The 13,754-nt window shown below is 47.0% G+C and overlaps 2 protein-coding genes across 7 annotated transcripts in view; one reads left to right on the top strand and one right to left on the bottom strand.

Moving 5' to 3' along the window:
* On the bottom strand, nucleotides 1–9,332 carry LOC113985809 (retinol dehydrogenase 12-like). Of its 4 annotated transcripts, XR_005566358.1 has the most exons (8): nucleotides 8,617–8,736; nucleotides 7,768–7,886; nucleotides 6,838–6,993; nucleotides 6,443–6,547; nucleotides 5,791–6,000; nucleotides 3,956–4,145; nucleotides 1,802–2,063; nucleotides 1–533 (listed from the first exon to the last, which is right to left on the bottom strand). XR_005566358.1 is itself a non-coding variant. In XM_039389016.1 (7 exons), exons 1-7 carry the CDS (start codon nucleotides 9,060–9,062, stop codon nucleotides 1,961–1,963), a joined length of 924 nt encoding a protein of 307 aa, XP_039244950.1. In that variant the 5' UTR covers nucleotides 9,063–9,332; the 3' UTR covers nucleotides 1,318–1,960. The 4 variants fall into 4 exon arrangements, 3 of the variants coding, with proteins under 3 accessions (XP_039244950.1, XP_039244951.1, XP_039244952.1); XM_039389016.1 differs by lacking the exons at nucleotides 1–533; nucleotides 8,617–8,736 and adding an exon at nucleotides 9,022–9,332 and having other exon boundaries at nucleotides 1,318–2,063; XM_039389017.1 differs by lacking the exons at nucleotides 1–533; nucleotides 8,617–8,736 and adding an exon at nucleotides 8,835–8,906 and having other exon boundaries at nucleotides 1,318–2,063.
* Nucleotides 9,306–13,754, top strand: part of VTI1B (vesicle transport through interaction with t-SNAREs 1B) — a 17,457-nt gene continuing 13,008 nt past the window's right edge. Inside the window, exon 1 of one of the 3 annotated variants that reach the window (XM_027716999.2) lies at nucleotides 9,306–9,630. In XM_027716999.2, the coding sequence (XP_027572800.1) occupies nucleotides 9,516–9,630 (115 nt within the window). In that variant the 5' untranslated portion in view covers nucleotides 9,306–9,515. The remainder of the gene's footprint in view (nucleotides 9,631–13,754) is intronic. The other 2 variants (XM_027716998.2, XR_003539976.2) reach the window with 2 other exon arrangements.

Raw genomic sequence — 13,754 nt, forward strand, 5'->3', positions numbered from 1 at the left:
GTTGAGTTCATTTCCCCTGCTGGTTAACTCTTAAACCAGCACAAGTTCCCTCATTTTTTTACAGATAAGCTGAGAAGTATAAATGACTTGCTCAAGGTCAAAAGGAGTGGTTGTCTCTCTATGGAAATGTGTAATTTAATATGTCTTAAGTTAAATCTACAGTCAGACTTCTTTGCAAAGAGAATTGACCTGCAAGGGCAAAAATATTTCACGCTAGAGACACTTTCTGCTCTTTAAAAAATGGTTTCTCTTGCTCCTGAAAACTACTTTCAAGATCAGAGAATCGCACAGAGAAAGCAAGCCTAGTCTCCAATGCTAGGTAGCATTCTACTGCTGCATTGTAGTTGTGGATTTAGCTTCATAATCAGGGTGAAGTGGAAAGAGGGAGGGGAAAAAAGGTAGAGTGACAAGGAGGAACACAAATGGACTCTGAAATGTTACCTGAACTGAGTTCTCTACATTAGTAAGGCAGGTGCAGATAATAGCAACACCAAATAAACTGATTCAACATTTCCGAAAGAAGATACGGTCTCCTGTTGTAAAAGGAAAATAGCTTTATTTAGTATTGCTCAGAGGTAGCACAGGAATGATCTGCATAGATAACATCCAGACAGAAAAAATTAGAATTAGCATTTGTTTCCCAAAACTGGCAGTTGGTCAGAGTCACAGGCTCATATGCAAGTCCAAAAATTTCCAGACTTTTTTTCAGAAGCAGAAGATAATCCAATGAGATGTGGCACTTGGTCTCTGACTGCTTAACTCTTTCAGAAATAATCTCTGATTATGGATCAGACTCTAGCAATTTGCACCCAAGTAGCACTAGAGTTCCAAGGGAGCAATCCCATTGCTATGTGGACTGACCCAGCTGCCCTGTGGAAGTGCAAGCTGTGTGGTCCTGCTCAGGCAGACTGCCAGCCAAGGCCAGTAACTGCTGGGCAGACAAATGGCAGGATTTGTCTTACCTTCCTGTGCTGTAGTTGGCTCAACCGTAATACCAAGATAGTCCCAACTCCTGCTTCAGCTATTTAGCTCGGCAGTTTGGTGTCATTTAAAGCTCAAGTCTCAGCTGAAGTTGTTTAATATTTTTTAACATAGTTTAGATATTTTTTACTCACTTGGTCTCTTTTCTAGGTTCTATAGTCCTTTAAAGTGCAGCTGGGGGGTTTACTGTGACAATTTTTACACCATCTTTTGCTCAGTGTTTCACAGGAGAGATGTTGATTTCTTTAATAAGATAATTTGGCCATGCACAATTCTGACAATCCTGCAACTTTTAACCTCCCAGTCACCTGCACTGAGACCTGAGTTCTCATGCCCAGCCCTCAGTGAACTTACTGCAATTAGTGGGCACTTAGGGCCAAGATACCTCAGTGGCTAGGCTCCAACTACTTAGACAGAAAAATTATTCCACTTAGAAACTTTACCTATTGCTTGGCACAGAAAGGCCCACACCTGTTTCTGTGTGCTTGAGAGCATTTGTATTGCATTTACTTGCCAGAAAATCTAATATCCTAGAGTACTTTCACTCTGCCAAGTCAAACTGTAGGAACTGAACATAACCCTAGGTAATAAGTTTAGAGTCCTACCTTTTTACTATTGCTGTTAGGAAAAAAACCACAATCAAACTTTATTTAAGGTAATTTTTTTTTTCTTCACAATCTAAACCTAAGACTCCAACCTCCCTTTCTATTCTAAAGCCAGAGGACAATAGCCTTGGGCTGCTGTGAGAGATACCAAGCAAAGGTTGCTCCCTGTATCAGTGCTTTAATTCTCCAGCTAGGAAAAGGGAATGATTACTTACAAATCTCAATTCTTAAGTGTAGTATTCCAGAAATTCAAAGTAGGTTGTGCCCATGGAGCCATCATTGGGGCAGCTGAACTACAGCATTCTACTCCTGAGGTCTCTCTGCAGTGCTCTTCCCCAGAGAAGCATCACAGGTACACAGGAGGTCTGCGCTGCTCAGTCCCACTGGATGCCAAGGAGCTCACAGCTCACACTCCAGAGCTTCCTTGCTGTCTCGTCATCCCGGCCACGTGGAGATATGTATGCTGGCTGGCAATCACTGTAAGAGGAACACTCTTTTAATTTGTTAAGTCAAAGATCTCCATCTGCATTAGCACACTGAAATGTCTGTGTTAAGATAAGGGAGTTGCTTTCTATCAGTTTAATTCAAGACCAGTTGAAGAACAGTGGGAAGCTACACAGCAAATGAGCAAGGGTTGGTGCTAAGCCACCATGAGAAAGCTTTTAAGGAAAAATCTCTCCCAAAAGCACCAAGAACAAGTCTAATTTTATCTGCTGTTTTAACCCTTAAAGAAACCTCTTTAGTTTACATTCTCATTAATACCACTAAAATGGGCTATTAAGGCTAACCAAGCTTCTTCAGGGCACCTTTTCTAGCAAACACTACAAAAAAGCCATTCAAACAGCCCTTCATTCTAAGCTATTAATCCCATCCTATTCATCCCATGATATGCCCAAGAATAACCACACTGTAATAACCATGCATGGTTATCCCCTTTTCCATTATCCTCTGAACTGTGGCTCCTTTCTTCTCAGCACTCTGTCTGGAATAGAGATCCTGTGTTCTCATCTGTAATGCTAGATTGTGCAATAAGTGGGAGTTTCAGAGCACAGAGGAAATGGCATCTTGTAAGGTTTCCATTCAGCCCAGTGTTTTTAGAACAAGTGCACAATCTTTGATGTTCCTGAAATGACTCTGGTGTACTCTACCTGTCTTCTTGTAGCATGCAAATTCCTTTCCTAATGTCTGTACTTGTGCTTTATACTCTATTGCCTGGAAAGTGAAAATGATTTTAGGCTAGTCCAATGTTAATTGTGAATTACTGTTGAAGCTACTAATTTCCCACCAAGTCCAAAACTCCCTTTTTTCCTGAGTTTAAAATCCATCAGTTTTCTGTACTCCAGCACATAAAATGCTACATTTTTATCCTGGGATGGACAGTCATTCAGGGAAGATTAAGAAATCTATTTATATGTTCAAGTCTGATTAAGATACTACAAACTCCCAAATAAAGATCAGGCAAAGTCATTACAGAGACTAATCTGGTCACGAATTACAGGAGGAAAGCTCTGCAAAGACACAAAGGCTCCAAAGGCATCCATGGGAGGGGGGTGAGGGGAAGACAGAAAAATTTTCACATTCATTTCCCAAAAAATGAGATTGTTACAGTGCTCTACACCCAGTGGGAAGCTGACAGACATATCTGCATGAATCTGTTCAAATGGCAGTCTTCAAATCTAGGATGATGATGATTTGGAACTGCTCCAGGCTGTAGCTTTGGTGATGGGAAAAGCCATGACTGTGCAGGGTCCTGGAGTAAGTCAAAGTAGCCAAGAAATAACAGGTTTTGTAGTGGGAGCTACACAAGACCGTTTGCAGGATAGAGTGACAAGCATCCCAGCAGGAGTCCCTGCCAGCTTGTGGGTCTGTCACGCTGGAGAATCAAATTATTTTGTCACATGCCAGACCTGAAAATCTTACCTCCTAGCTCTACAGCTCCATCAGCCCTCACAGCTACCTGGGAGCACAGGTCCCTTCTGCTCCAGTGGGGTGAAACCACAAAGAGAACCGAAGTGGTCTTTCCAGAATTGACTCAAGTGACCTCATTAACTAAACAGTTCTTCAGAAAAGTGATTTTTCCCAAGTCTCAGATCAGATTAAAGCTCTGAGCTTTAATGTGACAGCCATTCCTGTACTTTGATATTCCTGGCACTAAAGTGCATTGCATGAAGTGTTACACAGGTCAGGGATTTTTTCTAACACAATTGCAACAGAGCTGGCAGGGGTAATATTCTAGTATCTGTCACCCTCAGTCTTACCAGACAGCCTCATACCCAGTCCCTTTTTAATGAAGAATGAGAGTAACTCTCATATTGCCCAGCCAACAAGGTAGCCTTCCACAGTGTATCACTTCTTCAGCTTGCACCCACCTGAAATACTGTCCTGTCACAGAGTCTAGTTCCTCAGCTACTGCACAGTAGATACTGGTCTGAGCTCCTTCCCAAGGTGTCTTCAAGAAGAAGGAGAATATCTTCCACAGCCAAGTCATTACAAATGAATGCCGGACCAACTCAGAAGAGACAGAACCAGGATGGAGAGCATTTGCTGTGACTTTAGTGCCTATGGCAAAATAAAGTAGTTCAGGACAAATCTATATGCATCAAAGTGTCTTTAAAAAGATATATATATACTCTTCAATTCTACCTGCAGATATTCTGTAACTTAAAGGAGGAGTCCAGACTTGGATACAGAGAGAGCTAAGTGAAGTCCTCTGTAGTTACTGCTTGCTGAATGTCACAGATACACTTGACCTTTTAACCAAACCAGCAGTAGTTTGGTAAAGGCCTGAGCCCTATCTGGGCCAAGAACTTCTCTAGGAAACCCACAAAGAGGACAGTGAGCATCAGTGCACAGGAATTTGGAAGAGCATCATGCAGTTTGACTACCAGCCAACCAGTTTATTCCATGAGTATGACAGCCAAAGTGAGCCTTCTCTGAGCTCTCCCTACCAGGCAGTGTGACTGCATGGTGACGATCTCCCCTTGAGCTGAGTCACTTCTCAAGGTTGCTCCTCAAGGCAGAGACCTTTTCGCAACAGCATACCTTTGGATGAGCCCATCTGGAGCTGAGCCCAAACTGCAACTGGACTGCACACCAGGTGACTCTCCCCTTGAGCATGGATGCCTCTCAAGGTTCCTTACCTGAGACTAAGAAAGCCTTCCTTACTCAGGCGGAGAGATCCTTGCTTGCAACAGATCCTCAGTAAGTGACTGATGGCATGCTGAATTAATACTGAGGAAACATTACTAATCGATATAGCTACTCAGTATTAATTACTACAAACTTTGTATAAATAATTCCATTAGACATGAATCATTGTCCAAGTCTGAGACTAAGACTGGACCTAGCCGCATCTAGGCTCCCTAAGGAGTTTAGAAAGCCAGGGGGTCCAATCTGAACTTCATGACTCAACAGGAGGGTCTTCCTTACCCTTTATGTTTCTAGACCTGTGTGAATCATTCTAACTCAACTTTTCTTAATAAATTTCTTCCACGTAGTGAGTAATAGAGTGAACCTTGCCATCGAACTCTGTTAGGTCATACTTTTATGACATCATGTTAAAACCACTTTTGCTAATACCTTGATGGTGATTCTTTAAGCGTTCTAAATCACTCATCTGTGACACTGGAGCAGTTTCCATCAGGCTTTCGAGAACACCTGTTTCTTTTGATTTACTCTAATAGTAATTTCCTAGGGAAGACACTGCTTCTGTTTTAGTAAATAAATACTACTTAAGTTGATGAGTGAATGACATGACTGTGACAGATGCTGTGACTTAAGAGGTACTGTCTAGTCTTATGCTTGTTCTACCACCCACCAACATTTAAGGCAACTGAGTGTGCATTAGCTTTTCTATTTGGAGACTGCAGTTGTAGTTCTGTTTTCAGCTTCCACTCACATACCACAACTGTCTGCGTGGATGCAGCTAGTTTTTGACAAGCACCAAAGAAAAAGGAGATACATTCAACTGTGCCAAGCTACTAAACTCTTCTGTCCTGTTGTTGTAAAGACAAGCAGTGTTCTAAGTCTCCTGGTTCCACAGACAGGAGATACCTTCTTCCTGCAAAAAGCTCTCAGTGACACCTGCCTCAAACCAGTCAATTTCTGCATAGTTGATTTCCAGACCTCTCTTCAGTCCACTCTCCCCATCCACAGTGCACAAAAACCCAAGCAGAAAAACACTCCACTTGGCTCTGGAACTTGCCTTGCAGCCGCCTCGCCAGCTCCCGGGTGAAGAGCACATTAGCCAATTTGCTGTGACAGTAGGCGAGGCCACGGTTGTAGCTCTTCTCACCATGGAGATCATGGAAGCGGATTCGGCCTCCGTGATGAGCCAGCGAGGACACGTTCACTATGCGGGCTGGGGCAGACTGCTTCAGACGCTCCAGCAGGAGGAAAGTCAAGAGAAAATGACCTAAGGGTGAGATGAAAGGTCATCCTCTGAAGGGTCTCCCTGCTTGCTTATATGTTGTATCTTACTGCTGCCCTCACTTCAAGACCAGGAAAAACAAAACCCCCTGGAATTAACAGCTAAACTTTTTTGGGGCCTTCAAGTTCTGCTCCTCATCTTCAAAAAGTTGGAGTTGTCATACATTTCAAAATGTCCCAAGTAACATGTACAGATACTTAAAATGGATCCATGATAAGCAAATACACCACGTTGCATCTCCAGAACTCTAACTCTGGCCTTCCATCCTTCCCCAAGAAGGAAGAATGAGAAAATCTGAAAGCAGGATTTTCCTTTGGAATTTCGCCACAGAAATTGGTGTTGAAAGATGACAATCTTTTAGGTCCTTTCCAACCCAAACTATTCTGTGATTCTATATTGAGTACAAACATGATTCCACTGGCCTTACCAAGATGATTGACTCCCATATGCATCTCAAAGCCATCAGCAGTCTTGGAATAAGGGCATAACATTACCCCAGCATTATTAATGAGAATATGGAGTTCCTTCTCCTCTGCAAGAAACAACAGACATCCTTAATCAAGGAAACAGAGTATGACGACAGACAAGTCAGCCAAAAAATGTCTTGCTGTCTGAGTTGCAGCCACATCGCCATAAAAAAAAAAAATCGGATAAGTCTCCTACCACAAACTAGCTCATGGCCTCTGACCTGCCCCTGCTGGGAACCACAGTACCCAGCATGGTACAGAGATACACAGGGCAGGGATTTAGCATTGGCTAGAAGAGCAGATGGCAGTCCTTGGTAAAATATTTTCACTGAAAAGAATGATCTAGAGACTGTACCTGCTAGAAATTTCTCAGCAAACTCCCGGATGGACTTTGTATCAGCCAAGTCCAGCTTTTTCACAATGACTTGCTGGTTCCCTGTCTCAGCTCGGATTTCACTGGCTGCAGCTTCTGCCTTTGCAATGTCTCTGCAAGCAATGATCACCCTTGCACCTGCAAGGAGGGGAGGGGAGAACGACAAGAACAGAAACAGACCACTGGAGCACACTGGATGATCAAGGCTACAACAAGCAGGCTGACTATGCACAGCATTACGAACAATATATTTTTTCTTTGGGGAACTGGCATCAGTCAGGGGAGCAGCTGGAAGGGACAAAGCCTTTCCTACTATATTGTAAGCTACGATTCAACCAAAGGATGCTTTCAGACCAAGAAGAAACATCTGAAGTGCCTCTGTCCAGGTTCTTCCAGGTCAGGAGTATGTACCACAAGACTGGTATGAGAATGTCAAATCAGGGGCACATAGAGGTACTTGGATACCAGCGTAATTTCTAAACGGATTGTGAACAGGTAGTTTAATCTTCTTATCAGTTACCCAAAAAAACAAATTAGCTTGAAACATGAATAAGTAAAGCATATAGCAGTGGACCTACAGCATTTCCCAGCTTCATACAAGCAGAACCCAGTGATAACTAGGAACTTCCCCAGTCCTGTCAAACCAGTTGCAGTGCAGAGCATTTCAATGTACCCAAGGCACATTTTTGGAGTTCAAGCAATGAAACCAGTTGAGGAACTGGGGACTTGCACCTCAGTAGTTATAGCCTCTGGAAGACCAACACTTGGGCTCATCTGCAATAACTCTGGAATCAAATTGACTTCAATGTAAGCATGAAACACTCCTCCCTTAGGTCCAAAAAAGGGACTACTGACACACAGGCACGGCCACTCCAGCTGCACAGGGATGCCTGCTGATGAACTGTGACTTGCCTCTCCGTGCGAGGTCTCTGGCAGTCTCCTTCCCGATGCCTGTGTTGGCTCCTGTGATTATCACCACCTTCCCCTCCATCTTTGCTGTCGACTTACACCGTTCTCCAGCGACATACCTCCTGCAAGAGGGGACGGCACCTGTCACCTCAACCTCCTTAGGTGGCTAGGGACGGGGCTAAGCGCCCAGAACCGCGGCGTTCGCCCCAACACTGGGGCTCACCGCTGCGCTCAGGGCCCCGTGGGGTTCATGGGCGTCGTCACCCGGGGAGGCCGGTCACGGCCGTGTCGCGACCGGGGCATCGGGAGCGCGCCCCGAGCCTCCCGCTTTGAAGAGCCAGGCCCCGCCCCCGGTCCCGCCCGTGCGTCAAGTGGGGCCACGGCTCCCATTGGCTGCGGCCGCGCGCTCCGGGCCTTTTGTCCAATGGGCTGCGCCGCCGCGCCCTAAGGAGAACGCGGGCCCCGCCCCCCGCCGCCCCTCCGCGAGCGCCGCCGGTGCGGGGCCGGGACAGACCCAGGGGAGCGCCGGGCGGGGGGGGAGGCGGGCTGGCTGCCAGGGCTGAGCCCCGTCCCCCGAGCATTCCAGCTCCTGCCGTGAGCGCGTCAGTGGCACCGGAGCACCGAAGCTGGGGAAGCCTGAATGATTCCTGAGCGCAGCGCGGGCTGGAGAACGGGATTCCCGGTGTTCGCACTCCCACCACGCGCACACGCACGCACACAGACTCACACGGGCGGGCACACCCGGCCGCCCTCAGACGCGACGCGCGCCGCCTCCGCGCCCCTCAGCACCCGCCGCCGCTCCGCGGGGCCGAGCGCGCGCGAAGAGTCGAGGCCGCGCTCGGTAAGACGCACCTGATGTAGGGCGCTGCCACGAAAAGGAGGACGGGGACGGAGACGGCGGCGCCCAGTGCAGCTCCCCAGCAGTTGAGCATTGCTGCCGCCGCTACCCGCGCTCTGCCGGGACCCGGCGCTCCGCTACCACACCACCGCCCTGCCCCGCCCCGCCCCGCCCCGCCCGGCACCGCCCGCCCGGGACACGCCAGCGCCACCTCGGGACACGCCCACGACACCTCGGGAGACGCCCCTCGCGGCACGCGGAGCGCTCCTGAGAAAGCCAGCCGCAGCAGATTTTCCCGGGGTCTCCGGTGCCGGACGCTCTGCGGGTCGCGCTCCCCGCTGCAGGAGTGTCCCCGCCGGGAGTACCCGCGCGTAGCGGGAGGCTGGCCGGCTTCACACCAGCAGTTCGCTGCTCTTTACCCCGGGCAGAGCACGGCTCCGACCCACGTCCCTGTGTTCATCCTGAAGCCGCAGTCATACTCGCACTCCGCAATTACTAAGCCGCGAAGTGTCTGCAGAGGCAGAGCAGCGGCGGCTGTCGGCAGCGGCGCTCGGAACACCTTTTTCACACCCCCCGCCGAGGTTTCTGTTATTCCCCCTCGCAGAGCGCAAGCAGTGATGCCCACGCGGGTAGGGCCGAGGCCCGGGAGCAGCAGGGCGGTGCCGGCTCCCGGTGCCGGCTCCCGGTGCCGGCTCCCGGTGCCGGCTCCCGGTGCCGGCTCCCGGTGCCGGCTCCCGGTGCCGGCTCCCGGTGCCGGCTCCCGGTGCGGTGTTGGCGGCGCAGAAGCGCCCCCGCGCGGGGCGGGCACTCCCCCCGGGACTGCAGCTCCCGGCAGGCAGCGCGGGGCGCCCCCGGCGCCGGAAGCGCCGGGCGGGGCGGGGGACGGGACGGGAGCGTCCGGGGCAGCGGGGCTATGGCGGGCCGCGGGGCGGGCTCCTCGGAGCACCTGGAGCGGCTTCATGAGATCTTCCGCGGGCTGCACGGAGACCTGAGGGGTGTCCCCGAGCGGCTGCGGGGCAGCGCGGCCGGTGAGGCGGTGGGGGGGGGCGGCCGTCCCACGGCGCCGGAGCGAGGGCACGGGCGGGGCTGCCCCGGGAGCGGGGCTCGGCCGCTCCCTTGACATGGCCGCCCCGGTCCCTGTCGCCGGGGCCGCCGTCCCTCCGACCGGGGCGGCCTCGCCGGCTGCGGGGCCGTGTCGGGGTCGTTCGGGTGCTGCTTGTCAGACAGACGTGTCTGTGTAGCCGGGGGCGCAAAGTCCCTCGGAGACACCCTGTGTACGGGGAGATTTGCAATTGCAGGGACTTCGCTTTGGGTAGCACTTGCTTGGAGGGGGCGGGTGGTCGTGCCAGGTTTGGCCTTGTCGTGTGTTGTTTTCAGCTGCTGCCGTGTCCTGGTGGCTTTGCAGGTGTGTGGCTTTACTGTCCTGGAGCAGCTCCTCTGGGCTGGCAAATTTCAACCCCAGAGCCAAGCGCAGCCGTGCTGGGCTCGAAGCATCGCCTCTGAGGAGATGGTGTTATTTGGATGTTGTGTTGTGCTGTTTCTAGTTGAACTGGAGTTGTTTAACATGGAGAAGAGGAGGCTCAGGCATAACCTTCTCACTCTCTACAACTATCTGAAAGGAGGCTGTGGCCAAGTGGGGGTTGGTCTCTTCCACCGGGTAACAAGCGGCAGGACAAGAGGACCTGGCCTCAAGCTGTGCCAGGGGAGGTTCAGGTTGGACATCAGGAATACTTTCTTCACAGAAAGGGTGATTAGATATTGGAATGGACTGCCCAGGGAGGTGGTGGAGTCACTGTTCTTAGAGGTGTTTAAGGAAAGACTGGATGTGGCACTGGATCTAGTTGCCATGGTGGTGTTCACTCATAGGTTGGACTCAATGATCTCAGAGGTCTTTTCCAACCTAATTGGTTCTGAAACAACTGCAGTGCCCTTGGGGTTTTGGTTTTGGATTTTTTTCCTTTGTGTGTGTGTGTGTGTATGTGTGTGTGTTGTGTGTTTGGCTTGTGTTTAAAAGCTCATTGACAGAATTAAAATTAGTTTTTACTATCACAAGTGCCCACAAGCATCTGTAGGGAATTTCTTTACTGAAGAAGGTTTACGTTTTAAATTACTCTTTTAAAAGTCTGGTTTGTGCACTTCCTATCCACAAAATAGAAAAAATCTATGTATCTAGCCACTCAAAGTGGTATTGGAGCACAACCTGATTTTATGGGTACTCTTTATATCACACCAGTGGCAGAATACTTCTCTGTAAGGCTTTGTGCTTCTGATTCAGTTCTTGATATTTGCAGTGTTCTGAGAACCGGAAGGGGAAGTGATCTGACAAGGGGAATTTTACCAATGTGACTGAATGCCTCTGGTTAAACTCTTCTTATGAGAAACATGATACATGGCTGTCATAAGCTGCTGTAGCTCAGCTCGGGTTTTGTACCCCAGCAATGGGTAGGGGCTGTCATCCATGCTCTGCTCTCTCATCTCATTCTCCCACAATTGAGGAATTTTGTGTAAAATCATAAAAATGGTTATCCAGAATATACCAGGCTGTGCTAGATAACACAGGCTATGAAAAGCTTAATATCCTGTTTCTTACCTGGCTTTCTATTTAATGAGTTAAATTCAGGGTCACAGTCCTTGTCATCAGCATTTCCAGAAAGTTTGGTGCAAGGAAGGTGTTCAAACCTGCAAATAATTTCAAAACTGACTTAATTTCACCAGGATAAAAAGCATAAGAGAAGAAATACCCCTTCTGGTAGAAATCAGTATTTCCCTGTAGAACAGGGAATGGTCAGTTTCTTGGTGAAATAAAACTTTGTCTCCTTGGAACTGGGGTAGTCTTGAGCAATGAATTCTGAGCCATTGGCTTAAGTGCAGTATTTACAGGCAACAGATTTTGTAATGCTTTTTTTGTAGTTTTTTTTCCCCAATAGAACTTTTAGACATGCTAAGGAATTTTACTATGACTGTTCTGCTCTTTAAATTTGTTCCTGAAAAAATCCTGATAATATTTTTTGAAAGTGTTTCTAGGAGAGTTTAAGATAAATGAGGAATATGTCTGGTGTAGACATTCCACTCTCCTAATGAGTTTAGTTTGCTTCTTTTACTTATGGGAAGGGAAGTATATCTTTATTTTTTGAGTTATCTGATCCTGAAATATTCAGGAGATAATAAAAGGTAGCTTGGAATACTCTTTTAAGATGATTGACACAGTCCAAAACTTGAGGGAAGACAGAATCTGTAGTCCTTGGGATGTCTTTGAGGACCAAAGGTTTGGAAATGCTGTTTCGCTCTATATAAACAAGATGACAAATTCCTAACTGTAGAAACACTTTTTTTTTTTCTTCTAAATTTGTAAGAAGCATTTTGAATAGCCTGAATCATTTCAAATACAGATATTTTCCTCTAAATTATTTCAGTTCGCTGTACTTTACAACTGAATCTGTTTCTAACTGATTGGAAATAAATCAGGTGAATGCTGATGAGCATGTGGGTAGCACTGCTGTGGAGTGGGTACTTTTGCTGCATCTGGCTGTGCACTTTGAGTCACAGTTCAATCCAGAGGGATGGGAACTGAACCATTCAGTGTGTTCCAGCATTTCTGTGCTCTGGACAGATCCAGCAGAACGCTTTCAAGCTACATTGCCAGATTTCTTGTTGGCTTATAAACGAAAAGTTTCGAGCTGTTGCTGCTTGGCTTACCTAAACCACTCGGTGATGCTATCCCTTTTGGAAGCTGGCATTTCTTTGACTGCATGTTTATAAGTGCAGCATCTTCTTGGTCCGTGCGGGGGACACGAAGCAAGGAAATGCAGCTTTTGCAGTTCTGCGCCGGGTTTCCACGAGTTTGAGGCAGCAGTGGGTTTAAGAGGGCACTGCTTAAATTGGATTAGTGAAATGACCTATATGAAACAAATTATTGACTTTTGAAGGCTGTTTGTCTGCACTTCATGATTTCGCTTGCAACCCAGCTACACAAACAAGGGCATCAGCACAATTGCATATGGAAGAAGTTGAAGGGAGTGTATTTAGGAACCTTATAAGTCAGCATTTCTTCCTGAATAAACTAGGATGTGAAACTGTATTTCCTGATACCAGTTGATGTCCTGATGTAGCTTAGTCTATAATAATTCCTTGTAGTAAGTGAGAGCATAACTTCTGCTTAGATGATGGTTTTTAATTCTGTCTTAAGTTCTCTACAGTTCAAATTCTGGGGCTTAATATGAATTTGAACTGAGAAGGAAAGCCTGTAGCTGAGGTGTGTTGTGTATGTGAGGGGAGCTATATAACCATGTTCTGATCACTTCAAATTTTTTCCTATTTTCTGTTGAGAGCTCAGTGGTTTAAAAACTCCTTCTTTTGCAGAGGACTGTGTTTACCAAAAGGTATTATCAAATAAGTTTTTTTACCACAATGAAGTTTTTGTAATGTTGTATTTCATTTTGCCTTTAATCAAATTAGAGGAGTTTTACCAAGATGACAGTCTACATGTTTTACTACCCAAAATTGTACTTAAGACTTGATTATACTCTTCTGAGAGAGATGAATTAAGCTAGGTGGATATTTGTCAGACTCCTGATAAAATTTGGTTTCATTTGCAGTATTCTACAAGAGCAGTCTGGTGTTCATCTTCAATTTTTTTGCAAAAGCTTACATAACTTGTTTTGTCTCCATTGAGATAAGGGGATTTTCAGATTTATACTTTCATTGATCGTGGATGCTCGAGAGATACGGTAGATTTTTAACACATGAAAAATACAGATCTTAAGGTTTTGTTTAAAAATAGAGTAACAGCAGTGAAACCCATTCTTTGGTCTCCAAAGCCCAGGTACATGGATCTTAGTAAATGACTGTCTGAAATAACTAAAATGTATAGTTTTGTTGGCTGATCCAAACAACTAATGTCATTCCAGAAGAGGGAGGCCTTTAGGCTTTAATCCATGAACCCGAGGTGATATCTTGATGGCATCTTTTATCTCAGAGAACTCTAGAATGCTTACCTCATGTACTTAGGTACCTTATGACCGTGAGAATGCAGAGTACTGGGTCTGCCAGGAACTTCAGGGCTCACTTGGAAATGTAGATTGACTTGATGTTCTGTTCAAATCCAAATTATAGTTTCAGCCTTCAGTAATCTTGCCAAATACTTGCAAAAAAT

The sequence above is a fragment of the Pipra filicauda genome, unplaced genomic scaffold (assembly GCF_003945595.2).
Source record: "Pipra filicauda isolate LSUMZ 115617 unplaced genomic scaffold, ASM394559v2 scaffold6_size6359152_pilon, whole genome shotgun sequence".
Taxonomy (NCBI): Eukaryota; Metazoa; Chordata; class Aves; order Passeriformes; family Pipridae; genus Pipra; species Pipra filicauda.